This window comes from Neovison vison, chromosome 2, assembly GCF_020171115.1.
Source record: "Neovison vison isolate M4711 chromosome 2, ASM_NN_V1, whole genome shotgun sequence".
Lineage (NCBI taxonomy): Eukaryota > Metazoa > Chordata > Mammalia > Carnivora > Mustelidae > Neogale > Neogale vison.
This window is the reverse complement of record NC_058092.1, coordinates 233,160,746-233,176,034: the sequence shown is the minus strand read 5'-3', so window position 1 is coordinate 233,176,034 and position 15,289 is coordinate 233,160,746. Positions and strand designations below refer to the sequence as shown.

Genomic DNA, 15,289 nt, shown 5'->3' with positions numbered 1-15,289 from the left:
GTTAAGGCAGCTGAGGCTTGTGGATGGTGTCCCCCCGTGCTAGGGCTGAATGGACCTCGGTCCTGAAGAACATTTCGTCTCCAGACAGAGGATACCAGTGTGCAGGCTCACCAAGAAAGTCACAGCCACCCGGCCACCCCCATGGAAGGACTGGAGGAGGAACTAGAAAGGACAAGACTTGGGGTCAGACCTTGGTCTGAGTCTCAGCTCTGCCCTCCCCAGTCCGTGGGCTGGTCCTCTGTCCACACCACCATTTCCTTCTCTGTAAAACGGGGAGAGAGTGGATGTCCCCTTCACTGAAGCTGGGGTGGCACGTTCCCGGCCAGACACAGCAGACATCTGCCCCCCCACCCCACCCGAGCTGTCCCTTGGACACCCTCCCCGACCCCCTCCTGGGCAGTAGCCAGTCCGTGGACCAAGAACAGCAGCGTCCTGCCTCCAGAGGGGACACTGCCCTGGCCACAAGCCCCAGCCAGGACAGCAGGCAAGGGCACCCCATGAAAGCAGAAAACCAAGGACCCGCAAGACAAACTGGCCGGAACGTGGCAAGTCCGTCTCCTTGACGCTGCCCTCTAAGCCCTGGTGCGCTCTGCCCACCGCGGGCCCGCCGGTCCCCCAACAAGCTGTAATTAGCGGACTCGTCCAGGAGCAGGCGATTTGCATACTTCCCAGCTAATAGGCCCCACGCCCCTCCTCCGTCGCCACCACGGACACCAGCCCCGCCGGTGGCCTCCCTTCTTGATGAAAAGACTTGGCCACTGGTTCCTCTCAATCCTGATTTAATGGTGGCCAGCCCGCCTGGGGACAGCACAGCCCCCCGCGGGCCTTAGGCTCCCCTGCCAGGGTGACACAGAGCTTGGGGTCCAGCCTTTCATCTCGTGCTCCGCAGAGTGGAAACCCTGTTACGGACCCACGACCTCTTTCCCGTGCAGTCGTTGCCCAAGACTCATCAGGGACTTCTGGATTGATTTGAGGAGAAACAGGCATCAAGTGATCTGTTCAGCTGACTGATTCTGAAACCTGAAACCCGGCTCTGAGTGAATTCTGGAAGCCTGTGGCTCACCACCCCCCTCCGCAGGATGGCCCGTGAGAGCTGGCCAACATGCGCCCTGCTCTGCTTGTCCCCCGCGGGGCTGCCTGCTGTCCCTCCTGGGCCTCCGTCCTCCTGGAGGGGACGGCGTGGCGCGGGTGTCTGGGGCCCTGGGCCTCTGCTGCGCGAGCTCAAGCCTGCGGCAGCACCAGGCCAAGGCTGGGCAGCCCCACCCCTCCTCGGGCCCTCCGGGTGTCAAACTGAGTCAGAGACCGAGTCGGGTCAGGACAGTTTATTTAGTTGACCAGTAGATGCCCCGGCAGACGCTGGGCAAGACACATGCACGTCTACCGAGTTAGGGCCCTGGACCACCCTCTGGGCCCACAGCCTTGACCCACGCGGCTACAGTTCTTGATTGTAGGACGGCAGTCTTCGGGGTCCCCGGGGAGCTGCCCCAGCCTTGGGCTCCAAGGTGCCTTTTGGGGTAGGAGGGGGAAGGGGTGCCAAGGGGCCACTCGGACTCAGGGTGGGGGCTAGGAGGCCAGCGGGGGATGCTGGGCCATCCCAGGGAGGCTGCTTCAGTCCCAGGCTGCATGGAAGGTGCAGGAAGCCCCCGCCCAGAGGGCCAGGGAGTCAAGGTCCCTCAGACCAGTCAGCTGGGACACTCATAGGACTGGGTGCGGCTAGAGAGCGTTCGCGGAGACAAGGGTTCTCCTTGTCTGGAGACACCCAGACGGTCTGTCCCACTGTCTGACTTCACCGGGTTGGGGGGTGGCTGGGGCAGCAGGCCGTCCCCGGAGGAGCAGCTCCAGGGGAGGCTGGGGGAAGCAAGCCTGGCCTGCACCCTGGGGCCCAGGGGAGGGGTGGCGCCAGGCGGGGGCCGCCCTATGAGGCTCGTCACTTGTCCGCGTGCTGCAGAAGCAGGTCCACGGCCTCTGCCAGGTTGTCCACGTATCCATCAGCCTTCACGTCCGGATGCCGCTCATCACTGGGCCTGGAGAGCAGGGCCGCAGGTTAGACCGTCCGTGACCCCTTCGGAGCCTCTTTCTCCCTGCGTCTAGCACAGGCCCTCAGGAGGCCTCCAGGTCCTTCTGCACCCGGTCACTGGATGTCCCCTCCTCCCACTCCCTGTCTCAGCCGCCACCCATCAGGGTGCCCACACCCCCTCCTGTTCTCTCCATGGGTCACCTCTCCGAACCCCTTCTAGCCGAGGCCTGCTCAGAGCGGCCACTGGCCCTGCTCCATCCCCACCACCAGCAGAAATGTCCGACTCCTAACAGCAGGGCGGTGAGCTTGACCCTGCTCTGAGCACCTCCCCGTCCAAACCCTAGGGGTGCACTTGCCAACCAGTCCCTGTCCTCTGAGGTCACTCCCACACCACAGAGGGGGGTGCTCCTGGCAAAGCAGGTCTCTGGCTGGGTAGGATTTGGGGGGGTAGAACTGTCCAAAGCCCCAGATATGTCCTGAGATCTGCCTGGAGGATAAGCACAAGAGAAGTGAGACCACGCCACGGATGCAAATGCCTATGGGCCCAGGTGGCACCCCAGGGACGCCAATGTGGGGGCTCCTGGAGAAGAGGCTGTGGACTGAGTCCTGAGGTAGAGCAGGGGTCCCCGTGGGCACGTGGGTGGGGAACTATAAGAGGGCTGGAGCCCTGGCCACAGGAGCGACCTGGGGTGGGCTCCTAGGGACATCCCAAAAGTCTGTAACACTTGGGGGAAGGGCTGGGACCTCGTCCTTTGGGCTGCGTGCAGCCTGGTGCTGTGAGCTAAGACTCAGTCCTGGTGACCTGAAGACCCTCCCGCACTGCTCATGAGCTGGAGCTTGTGGGGCGGGGGTACCCCCGTGCAACCTCGTACCACTGAGGACCTGCTATTCAGATCACCCCAGGGCCTGACCCCAGCTCTCTGAGAAAGCAGGAAATCATGGCTTCCCAGCAGCCAGGCCACCACCTCGGAAGCCCCCACCCTGGTTTGGAAGGAAGTGGTTGACACTGGCTCTGATAACATCCTCAAAGCCAAGTTGTCCCTTTTGAAGGGTTTGCTTTTCTCAAAGCTCTTGACCCTGCAGTGGCTGTCCTTTCAGGGCAAGGGAACCACCTTTTGTTTTAGTCAGCCTGGTGGCCTGGAGGCCACCTCCCCAGGGGCGGCTGGGGCCCCAGGGGCAGCCCTGGGAGTGGAGAGGGCAGTGCACACAACCCTGATGACTGAGAACCCAAACCAGGAGCCCTGGAGACAACACAGGTGCTGAGTGCATGGGGACCCTCACCGCCACCACTGGGGCTGCAACCTGAGCAAGAACAACCCTCACGTCTGTGCAGGGTTCTACGGGATCGTTTCACTCTTGCCATCACAGGCACAGCTGGCGATGGCCTTAAGATCCATCATCCCCAGCAGCGCTGAAATACATACTTGTCGATGTCAAAAGGTTGTATGTGGCGTGGCCTTTAGTGCACCAAACTGTGTGCCGGCACCTGCTTCACTCCCAGGTACGCACATGACAAAAATGCATCGATTTGTTCACCAAAACACGTGTACTAGAACATTCCACGCAGCTACATGGTAAGAGCACAAAGGGGGAAACTGCACAAGTGTCCGTCAGCAGGGGCCGGAGAAACACGGTGGCAAGCGCACGCGGTAGAATGCGGCGATGGTCCACTCCCAGGAAATGACCCTCTGCGCTGCTGCATGGGGGTCCCGCCAACCTTACGACATGCCGCAGGAGCCAGGCTCAAGGAACCCCAGCTGGAGGACCCATTTACGCCAAGTTCAGGAGCGACACAACCAGTCCCTATGGTGCAGGGGCCAGAAGACGGTTACTTCTCGGGGGAACAGGATCGGGGGTGCTGGCAATGTTCTAGATCTTCACCTGGGTAGCAGTTACGGGGTGGGGCACACAGGGGAAAACGCATCACGTTTGTTTTTAGAGTGCTCTCTACGCATCTACAGATACAGGCATGTGACGAAGTCACACATGATTGACAAGCACAAGGTATCTATGTGCCAGTCTCTGTGGCCCCCAGGCCAAATCCTGCCTGCAGCCGGCTTTGTAGAACCCTCAAGCTGCTGTAAAAAGAATATGCAACGTTTGGCTCACAAAGCCTCGGCCAGCTACACCCCGCCCCTCTACCACACAGCCTTGCAGACCTCTGGTTCCGGCCCCTGCCACCCACCGGCCTCTCCATTTTCGTCCACCCAGACGGCGCTCACGCCTGCCGACTGCCCAGGGCTTCTGCGGGCAGCCCTTCCTGCAGGATGTCCTTCCTCCCTGGAAAGCCTGCGCTCCCCACTCGGGCCCTCCTGGTGGGCAGGAGCCTCCTGTGGGCGCTGCGTGCCTGGCTCGGGAGTGTGCGGCTGCCCCACCCCCGTAGGGCCGCCCCGCCCCCATCACTTGAGCCCGCCCTGGATGGGGGGGTTGTGTGATTCTCCTCAGGGCAGCTCTGACCGCAGGGCTCAGCAAGGTGGGCGCGCAGGTGGGTGGGAGGGGCCCTCTAAGAGAGACGGAGACTGAGTACCCCAACAGGCAGTAAACCTAATCCAGGTGAACTGTCTGCCTCAGTTTCTCCACCTGTGCCTTGAGGCTAAGCGTGGCTCTCTACTCACCACGTGACCTGACACCTCAGCGCCTTGGTGTCCCTGACTCTCAACAAAGGTAGTAAGAGGACGCATGCGCAGGCTCTGGCGAGGAGCAGGTGCGGGGCGGGGGGGGGCAGTACCTTTCCTTCAATCACTGAGAACCTGGATGCCACAGGGGAGCGTGCTGTGTGCCGGGCTGGCAGGGAGAGGGAGTGGCGGCCTGGCCTTGGGCCCTGCCTTGGCACACAGGCTGGTGGGGGGACAGACCTCAGTATATGGGATCCAGGGAAGTCAAAGAGGGGGCCTGTGTGTGGAACCACGGGCACTGGAGTGGTAGGGTAGGCAGGCTGGGACCAGGACCCCCGGGGGACGTCCCGATGGCCCCGAGTCCCGGCAGTCCCTGCACCTGAGACCACAGCTCCAGGTGCCCGCAAGGAGGGGCCGGTGGGAGGACAGGCACCTGCCCAGGCATCACTGCTCCCCTGCTGCCGGCCCCCTGGTCTCCCCTCTCGCTCGGCCTGTGCACGGGGGCTTGAGTCTTGCGCCATCCTGGAGGTGCCCTTCGGGGATCCCTCGGCTATCCCTGGGGCCCAGGAGCTGCTCCAAAGCCCCATCCTTTGCCTAGGAGGGGGCTTTGGAGCCAGGGAGGACAGCCAGGCGGGCTTCAGGTCACGCCTGGGCAGGTGTGGAGTCCCCCGGCCCCTGCTCTGGGGCCCACCCCCAGCTCCCACGGCATTCCCAGCTTTCGCCCCAAACAGTGAGGTCAGCATGATGGCTCAAAGGAACCAAACTTCTCCGAGCAAACCCCACCCGGCTCATCGTCCGAGTCCCCGGGTAGCTGGCCCGGGGCTCCCCTCCTCAGACCCCTGCCCCGGGCCCCTGGGCTAGGCACCGTTCAGTGCTGTGAGCTCAGCCCCAGGAGGGAGCAAGAGATCTGCCCGTGAAGGAAGCCGCTCTGCACCGAGCTGCTCGCCAGCCTCCCTCGGCGCTCGGCACCTAGCGAACGGCGGACCCAGCTAATTACGTTTAATTACATATCATTTTAAATTCAAGAATCCATTAAAAGAAAGGATTGCATTAGCAGCCGGCCGGTGTTTGCCAACACACAGAGGAAATCACGGATTTTTATGTCTTAATTACGGGATGCTGCCGTGAGCTGTGGCTCAGGAGCTGGGGTACCAGGAGGGGATGGTCCGGGGCCCAGTCCGAAGCCCCGAAGCCCCGAAGCAGCCACACTCGGTCCAAGGGCAGACCAGCGGGCAGTGCCCCGGTCCATGCCGGCCGGTGACCCAAGCCCTGCAGAGCCTCAGAGACACGGCACCACGGAGGCCAAATCACGAGACCCAGCAAGGATGTGCCCGTGGCTGTGGGAACAGAGCAGAGAGCATGATGGAGAAAGGGACCGAGAGACCCCCTGGGCCTTGAGCAGGACGTGGAGGGACAGACGGGGCAAGAGCACAGCCAGGCAGGGACGGCAGCATGGGGCTGTGCGAGAAACGGACAGAGGGACCCAGACAGACGCACACACACAAAGCGAGAGAGGAGGGAGAAGAAACTGAGTCAGAGACAGGCAGAGAGAGAGGGAGGGAGGAAAGAGCAAAACAAAGGTGTGCGGGGGGTGGACAGCAACTTGGGAGAGGGCGACAGAGAGGGATGGAGGGAAAGAGGCCAGAGAGATGGGCAGACAGGGGCAGAGAAACAGCGAGCTGCACAAAGCTGGGGCAGGGTCGGGAAGGCAGACACACACCAGAGTCTCCCGGGCCAGAGTGGGCAGCCTCGATGCCCTGCTCTAGGCCACATGTGTCCTGGTCACCCACTTGTCCCTCTGTGACTTTGGGAGGCCCCCTTTCCCTATACCTCATGGGGTCTCTAGGGGTCGCAGCACTGCCCCTCCCCAGGGTCCACTGGTCTGCCCAGCGTGAGTGTCTCTTTACCTCCCTGACCCTCAGCTTGCTCATCTATACGGTGGGCGCACGGCCGACTCTCAAGGCTGCTCTGAGAACGGAGCATGGTTACAACAGAACCACCTGGGGCCCACCCCCTCATCCTGCCCTCTGCCCTCCTGGCTCAGGAAGAGAGCTCTGAGGGCATTTAGAGGGAGCTGTGGGGCCAGGGAAGGTTCCAGAAAAAGGGACATGAAGTCCAGACGCCCCCCCCCACATCGCCCTCACCAGAATTGGCGTAAAAACAGGGGTCCCTGTGGACGTCCCCCGAACTAGGCAGGAGCACCAGGCCTCCGATCCTGGTCCGAAGATGGAGGCAGAGGCAGACGTCCCGGGGGCTGCCCTGCAGAGGGCCAACGCATTCCTCTCTGCTCCCCTGGGCCCCGGGGGTGGCGTTCAGGTGTCTCTGGCTGGGCCCAGATCCGGTGGGCGGGTCAGAGCAGCTTCCCAGACACCCATCTGCTCCCGCCTCTACGTGGGTCAATGCTGGCGGTGACCCCGCTGCCCCATGCCACTGGCTCGTGGGCAGAGGAGACAGTCCCTCCCCACGGGGCCTCCATCCCCGGGGCCAGCCGGCATCCAGGGCCCGCCGCTCTTCAGGCCTTCCCCGCCCTCCCACACCTCTGTCTGCACCGTGTCCAGGGGCGCACTTCAAACCTCCGACTGCAAACTCCTACTGACCCTTCAAGACCTCACTCACTCGTTCCCACCTCCAGCTCGACCCCACGGGGCCCACTGCTCTTTCCTGAGCATGTGGCACATCCTCCCACACCCCCCGCCCCCGCAACCCCCCAAGCCATTCTGGCAGGTGCTCTGCTGACCTGGGCTGCCCAGAGGGAGGAGCCCGGATTCCTGCCGGTGCCGGCCGCCCCCGCAGGCCGAGCCCAGAGCAGGCACCCAGGAAGTGTCCGCCATCGAGTGAATGGACAAAGGCCCCCACTCGGGCAGGGCACCGCCTGTCATTAGCTAGTCCTCCCCCTCGTGCCTTGTGAGCAGAGGGAAGAAGGGAAGACAGAGGCAGAGAACAAGGCCGATCTGTGCGCGGGCCAGAGCGGCCTCACAGTGACGGTCTTTGTACCAGTTGAGGAGAAATGGCGGCCAGACCCCCCACCTCCATGCCCGCCCGCTTCCCCGGGGCTGCCCGGGGGCCAGCACCTCCTCCCTGGCTCTAGCGACCGTAGGGACGTGGGCAGCCTCCCCTCGGGGAGCTCTGGAGGGTCAGCGCCACCGTGGCAGACCCGCCTCCCCACCCTGGTCGCCCCGGGGCACAACAGAGGCTCCCCAGCCTGGAGGCCACTGCCCACGTGAGGAGGGGCATATGTCCTTGTCCCCGATTGTTCTGGAAGAGGAGGCGCTCGGGGCAGGCCAGCCAAGTGAATTCATGGAACTGGGCACTGGCCTCCAAGAGTGACGCCAAGCAGGCTGTGCTGACAACCGTCAGAGGAAAGGACAGAGGGTGTCGGCTCACGGGGCCAGAGGTGACACGCCTGGGCCAAGGGCAATCTTTCCATCTGAGCCCCAGCAGTCCAAGACCCGGGACCAGAGCTTGGCCTCCTGCAAATGCTTCCTACCGCCCCCCGGCTGGCCCAGGATGGCGCTTGGCAAAAGGGCAGCTGGCTGGGAACCCGAGGGGCCACAGTGTCCCCCTGACCTGGGCTGGCTGCCGGCAGGTGCCGCAGGGTCAGTGACCTGGCAGTGGGGTGACCGGAGGAAAGTCAGCCACAGATCTCAGATGGCTGCTTCTACCCCTCGGTGCCCCAAGCCAGCCCGGGACCTGGGCTCCAGAGGTGGGGTGGATGGGACTTAGGACCCCCTTTGGGAAAACTCTGGGACTTGTGCTAAGACTTCACGAAGAGCTCTGACCTGGTCCTTGCTGACAAGGAGGTCACCACGGACACAAGAGCCAGGGCCTCGACAGTCAGGGGCTGCAGCCTTAGGTCTCTGTCCTCACCCAGCTTGTCCTGGGACAAGACAGCCTGAAGTCCCCGGGCCCTGCCCTGTCGAACCAGCTCACACGGACAGGGGTTTCCTAACTTCCTTGAAAATCACGTGGGGGAAACGCACTGAGAGAAAAACCCAGGCCTGAGAGAGGACTTGCCCCGGGCCCTTCTGAGGCCCACGGCAGCCAGGCCAGGAAAGGAAATGGGGACACCACTCTGCTGGCTAGGACCTCTGTGGGGGGAGGTGGCCGCACCCCATGGCTCCCATCCCTGGTGGGCACCTGGGCCTCCCCTCGTCTGCTCGTATTGGGGAGGGCTAGGGGAGGGGCAACAGGCAACCCTCCCCCGCGGTGGCCCCCGTGATGAGCACAGACGTGTGCCCAGGGGCAACACGCAGCTCTGAGCCCCTTCACGCGGTCTTCCTCCCGCCCACTGCCTGGTGCCCTGGGACCAGGACCTGCAGGAAACGGACAGCGGAGCCAGGGGCCTGACACCAATGGGGGAGGGGGCAGGGGACCGCAGGCTGGCCACCTCCCCCACCCCCACCTCTGCTTGTCAAGGTAGGGCTGGGTCCCTACTCATGCCCACCCGCTGGGAGACATACCCTTCCCGCATAGGCACTGTAGACTGTGCTGGGCTGGGGGTGCCCCCCAGAGAGGAGGGAGGTCACACCAGGTCAGGCCCTGTGGACTCCCGGGGGTCCAACTCTCGTCCAGATACGGAAGCAAGCTGGGGCAAGGGTGGGCTGGGCTAACTCAACAGCCCTCTTGTTCGGGCCGTGGGCAGCCCAGGGCCCAGAACTCCAGGCTGCGTGACCCAACCTGCAGCTGGGAAGGGCCAGGAGTCTCTCCACGCTGAAGGAGGCACCTGCTGGGCCAATCTCAGGGGTTCTGAGCCCTGGTGGGTAAACTGAGGCAGGGTAAGGCACTTGCCACAGACCAGAGCTCCCACAGGCCAGCAGGCAGGCCCCGGAATGCAAGCAAAGCTCACCCGGCTGGGACGATGGGTGAGCTGCAGATGTCACTCCCCAAGGATGAGGGCACAAACTTGCACCAACCCCGCCTCTGTTGTAGGTGACTTTGAGGACAATCTCCCATGTCCCCGGCACAAGGATGTGGGCACCATGACTCGGCGTTCTAGAGATAACGCGGATATATGAGGCGAAGACACGCACCCAGCGCCACAAGCAGGAAAGGCAGAACTGGGCCTCCCGCCTCATGTGTCTGGCTTTCTGGAAAACCTGGGCTCATTTTCGAGATTCTTCCCTTACCACGCAGGACATATCCTGCATCTGGGGGTTACTGATGCACCGCCGACCTCCGGCCAGACTGCGAGGCGTCTGGGTCGGCTCCCAGTCAGCGGTGGGCCCTGGGAGGCATCCGCCCGCTCCAGCAACCGCAGGGGGGACAGCACAGGGGGACAGATGACGAGGAAACGAAAGAAAAGGCATAACTCACGCTGTGCGCGGCCTCCCCCACGGCTGAGCACACCTGCCCAGCAGAGCTGAGAAGCCACTGGAACACTTTCTCCTCTGGGCCTCGCGGTCACCAGCAGGGGGTTTGGGGGGTGTCACCAGTGGGGGCCCGAGCCCAGCTGAGGGAGGGGAGGTCACTGTGGACCCTGACACCCCGCCTCAGGGCCACTCGTCCACACGGAGGAACTGGGCCTCTTTACGGTCTGTCTCGGCTGGTGGCGCCTTGCCGAGCAGAGCCCACCCCTGGCACCAGCTGTTTCCGGGGCGGCTGTCACCGCCCGGCACCAGCAGGCACGGGGGTGGGGGTGAGAGGAGCCCTCACACGGACCAGAGAGGTCCCCAGAACCCCCCGGTGTGGCTGGAGCCCCCACACCCGCCTTTGCTCCGTTCCCATCCACAGTGAGGCCAGAGTCACACGCCGGTGGCCTTCAGACATGTCAGGCTGGGACCAGAGTGTTTCTCAGAAACAGAAGCTGGAGGTCTGGCTTCTTTCGAACATCGGGAGGAACCAGTAACAACGGCCCGGCATTCCGCAGGCAGAAACGAGCTGATGCATCCCTTGAATGGGGTGAGCGGCTTGGAGCCTACCGCGCTCCGACTCTCCAGCATCTCCGGGCTCTCGGACCAGGCCTTGTTCACTCTGCTGCATTTCCTGCCTGCCTGCATGGGTATCTGAATCTGCCGCCCTACCCTAGAGCATTGGCTATCTGGGACTCATTTCCCAAGGAAAAAGTAACCTCCTCCAGGAAGCCTTCCCTGAAGCCTCCTCCCTAGCCCTCACCTCAGGGGCCTGCTCTTGCTCCACGGTCCCTGTGTTGACCCCACTGGAGCACCCATCCCTCTACTGCAAGTGCCTGGGTACCTGTGGGGTGCCCCTCCAGACGGTGGACTCCCTGAGGTCAGGCGCAATCCCATGGTGGTCTCATACTCCTGGGATAAGGCCTTGGTCCTGCCAGAGAGAGGAACAGGCAGCCGACTGAGCAGACAAGCAGGGGGCCTCCTTCCTTTTGACCATCCAGGGGCTGTGTGTCATGACCAAGGCATCTAGCTCCTTCCGGGTCTGAGCCGTCCTAGAGGTCTAGGCATGAGGGCCAGTCCACCTTGGAACTGAGGGATGAAGGGCAGAAAGGCAGGTGTCTAGGCCCTAGGGCCTGGGGAGCCCTGGCCTGGTCTCCCCTTCTGGGCCCTCCCTAGAGGAAGTCCCCTGCTCACCCCTGCAGGCATCTGAACTCCCCCAAGTCTGGATGGCAGTGCTGGGCCACAGAGAATTTTCTTCTGGGAAACCACTCACCCCCAACCCAGACAGTCAGAAGTACGAAAATGCCACCCCACTGCCCCCGTACGGGGCAGGCTGACTCGGCCCCGAGAAGCAGGCTCCCTGTGCCACAGACAAAGCAGGCTCCTGCACCCGAGGACAGTGTCCCGGGCTGAGCCACAGGTGCAGGTGCCGGCAACAGCAGCACACGGAAGCCGAGGTCAGCCCAGAAGCCGAGGGATGGGTCCAAGGGGCTCTCCCTCCCCCCACCACCACTGAGATGGGATCCACCCTCCCTGACGTGGCTCAGGAGATAAACCTGGAGCCCGCCAAACACCCCCACTTCTCCTCTCGTCTGGAACTCCACGGTTCCCCCGAACTGCCCATGCTACTGCCTAGAACACCCTCCCATGCCTGCTCCCCTGCAAGGCCCAGCTCAAGGGACCCTCCCCTCCCCTTGGTCTCCAGGACCCATCCTGCCCCCTGAAGGGACACCTGTAAGGCCTCTGGGACACAGGCCCAAGGAATCCAGTTGGGACGGACGGAGGCCTGGCACTGTCGTGGGCGGGAGCTCTGTCACAGAGCAGCAGGGCACCCCCAGGGCACCCCCGCCGGGCACAAGCAGGAAACCATCCCACAACCCCACGCCTCCCCCAGGTCATCCAAACAGCAAGGCCCGTTTCTCTGGTCTTCCCCCATTTGGCTCCCAGAGAACATGGGAGACCGGACCCTAGAGGCCCCTAATGACGACCGCATGGACTCAGGCGGGGACTGGGCAGGGGTGGGGCGGGAGGGGCAGGGCTGCCAGCCGGAGTGTGTGTGGCCCTCCCATTGTCGGACAAACACCTCCGCACTCAGAGCCCCTCGTCTGCGGGGTAGGGGGGCCAAGGGGACCCGCTGGGGGCTGCGGTGGAGCGTGTGAGACAAGCAGCTAGCACAGGGTGCGGCCGATGCGACGTGCCATCCGGGTGGTTAAGAGCCCTCGAGGGGCCCCTCTGCCCGGGGTGAGGGGTGGGCAGGGTCCACAGCTGTTCCTGGGAAGCTCACCTTGGTCCCCACATCTGGAGAGCAGATGCCCTCTTTGGAGAAGGCGGTAGGTCCTTTTAGGGCCAAATATCTCAGGGGCCTCGTGACAGCCCGGCCAGGCTGCCGGGACGAGTGCCATGTTCCTGCTTGGCAGGGGTTGAGCATGACTGGTGGTGGCCGATGTCCCTTGGATGTCCTGGGGACAGGTGGCAAGGGGACCCTCTGGACTCCTTTGGCAGGGTGGGCGGGGGGGGCAGCCACAGCAGAGTTGCTGGTCCAGCCCTTGGGGGCCACTTCTCCAAGCCAACGAGATGCACTATTCATAACAGTGATGGCCACGGGGAGCCCTCTCCCTCTGGGGACCTGGTGAGGGGCCTTGCACACTTTAGTGGCCCAAGGTCTAGGTGCGACTGCCCCCTTCTTAGGGCGGGCAAAATGGAGGCTCGGAGAGAGTGAGTGGCCTGCCCGGGGTCAGCGGCCCAGTGCCTTTGCCTGCCTGCCTCCCCGGCGTGGCTGGAAGCTTCTGCAGCACGGTCTAGAGCTCCCTGGGAGCCAGGCAGGCTGCGCTAGCAAGCAGCAGGCAGGGCCCGACCTAGAAGGCTCGCTCCGGCAGGGCGACGGGCCCTCTGGGCGGGGCATCCGGCTCCCCGGAGAGGAACTCCCGACAGCTGTCCAGAATATTTTGATAAAAACATGTTGAACACCTGGGGTGTGTTTAGTTTAGAACCAGCCGGCCGGGCCCCTTGCAATATGCTCTCCAACGGTCAAATCCCCCGAGAGGCCTATGTGTGCTCCCACCCAGGCCCTCGGGAGCACCGGGCAGGGCGCTCCTCCCGGCCTCCCCCCGAAAGCCGCCGCACTCCCTCTCTCTTCCGGAGGCCGGACCGCAGGAGGTCAGGGAGATCCCCCGCTAGCCCGGCGAGCCTGGGCTTGCACACCTGAGCTCTTGGTTCTCGTGAGGTGGCCCAGGGGAGCGGGAGGGCGCAAGGTGGTGGTGCTGCCCCATCCTGGGGGCAGAAGGGGTCACGGAATCCCACTCATTGAAGGCCTGGCGTCATTTCCACCACCACGTACAGACCCAGGTGGCTGGGCCGGGCACCTCACTACTGACGGAGGCTTGCTGGGGGGGTGCCCTGCGGGTACTTCCTCAAGCTGGTCTGGGGGTTGGCACCGATATGCCCCCGGATACACGAAGAGAGATGCTCAGGATGGGTCTGGAAGTTGCCCAGTGCTCAAGTGGCAGAGCAAGGCTTGCCCCCAAACGCTGTCCTGTTCTGTTGGCCTGGGAGCAGAGTCTCCTAAGTCAGGGTGCCCCTCACTGGTGCTGCTTAGGGTCCAACGTGTGGGGAAGTCCCACCTGACCTCAGAGATGCGGTTCCATGAACCCCACGGTCTTCCAGGGACACGTGTGGCACCTCCGGACCACCAGCCTCCACGTACTCCACACATGTTCCTCTCACACAGGGTTAAAATCAGCACTTCACAAGCCAGGTCTACACTGGCCACAGCGCACGCGGAGCGGGGCTTAGCATCACAAACCAGTTCGAGCAGTCCACGCCACACACACCCCCCAAATGGCCAGAGGGAAGGATGCCGAGGCGGGCAGGACGTGAGCAACAGGAACTCTCCCCCTGTGGCTGGCGGGAGGCCCGCAGCGCAGCCTCTGGAAAAAACCCGCTTGGCAGATATGCCCAAACTGGAAACCCGTGAATACCACGTGACCCGGCAAGCCCATCCTGGGCACCTGCCACGGGGCCATGAGACTCTGTTACCTGAGGGACGGAGACAGGGAGGTCCCACCAGCTCTGTGCACAGTGACCCCAAACTGGGAACCAGCCCAGTGTCTGTCCATCAGCAGCAGAACGAGGAAATCTATGGTGGGCCAGTCGTACAACAAATCCCGTGACAGGCTCCTGCCTCACAGAACATGGATGAAATAGAGCTGGCTTTTCTTTAAGTGTCTCAGCTCAGAAAGGTTTCTCTAGGACATCGGATGAAGTTGAAGAGATGGTTCAGAAGCTGCAATGAAAAAAGGGGGAAATAACTGCACCACAGGCCTGTGACCTGGAGCCAAAAACTGAAGCTTTGAGCTCCCCGGCAGCCAGAGCAAAGAGGGAAGCCCTGTAGGTTAGATGGCAGCAGGCGATGGTTCAGGAGGGACGCCCTTCTTTGCAGCACAGACCAGGAAGGTCTTCTCCCAGCCCTATATGGGGGCAGTGAGGCTCCAGCAGACCGTCCCCAGAAACTCAAAGGTCACCCTTCCAAATGAACAGACTCCTGTTACGCAGCTCTAAGGACGAGAGGAAGGCTTGGGGCCCTGGGCTGGCCTAGCCCGCTCCCAACTTCTCAGCACCTGGCGGGTCCCTGAACTAGGTTGTTCAGTGCAGGTTTTTCAAAACTAGCTCCCACTTGTTCCCGAGTTCTCCCCCAGCTGCCCCTTATTCGGGGAAGTCCCTTCTGTTCTCCGGACTTTGGCGTCTCCGCTCGCAAGACTAGCTGAGCCCCCTGGCCCTCTCACCCCTCTCCCCCATTTGTGGATGGACGGCTGATCTCAGGGGCCGACAGCGGACAGGCGGACGCTGACCTGGGACAGGTAGGATGGGGGCAGCAGGCATGGGGCAGCAGACAAGCCAGCAGAGGTCCCGGGAACCAAGCAGAGTTTTGGAGCCTGTGTCGGAGGAGACCCATGCTGGGATATTATTGTTCAGTTCCAGTCCTGCCCAGAACAGGTCTCTGAAGATGTCCCCGGCTTGGGGGGGGAAGGGGTGCCAGTCACTCCTCTCCCTGGCAGCCTGCCGTGTGCCCTCTCTCACCCAGCCTGGCCCAGGCCCTGCCCAGAGGCAATGGGCTGAGTGGACCCACCTCCACTGCCCGGGCCCCAGCGTGCTCATGAAATCCCTCCAACGGCCACCCCGAGCGCGTCCCACGGAGAGGACCGGCTCCGTCATAGAGAGGCAGCCGCTGCATTCGATGCGAGGGTAGATGAAACGCTGCGGTGCTGGGCACCGAGCACCGGAACACGCTCCGTCTGTCGTGGGTCCTGCGC

At 63.1% G+C, this 15,289-nt stretch overlaps 1 protein-coding gene across 2 annotated transcripts in view; it reads right to left on the bottom strand.

The window, feature by feature from the left end:
- Positions 1-1,307: 1,307 nt before the first annotated feature.
- Positions 1,308-15,289, bottom strand: part of LOC122901197 (phospholysine phosphohistidine inorganic pyrophosphate phosphatase) — a 121,458-nt gene continuing 107,476 nt past the window's right edge. Inside the window, exons 7-8 of one of the 2 annotated variants that reach the window (XM_044240693.1) lie at positions 10,825-10,911; positions 1,308-2,024 (exon numbers count right to left, since the gene is read on the bottom strand). In XM_044240693.1, coding sequence (XP_044096628.1) covers positions 1,928-2,024; positions 10,825-10,911 — 184 coding nt within the window. In that variant the 3' untranslated portion in view covers positions 1,308-1,927. The remainder of the gene's footprint in view (positions 2,025-10,824; positions 10,912-15,289) is intronic. The other variant, XM_044240694.1, reaches the window with a different exon arrangement.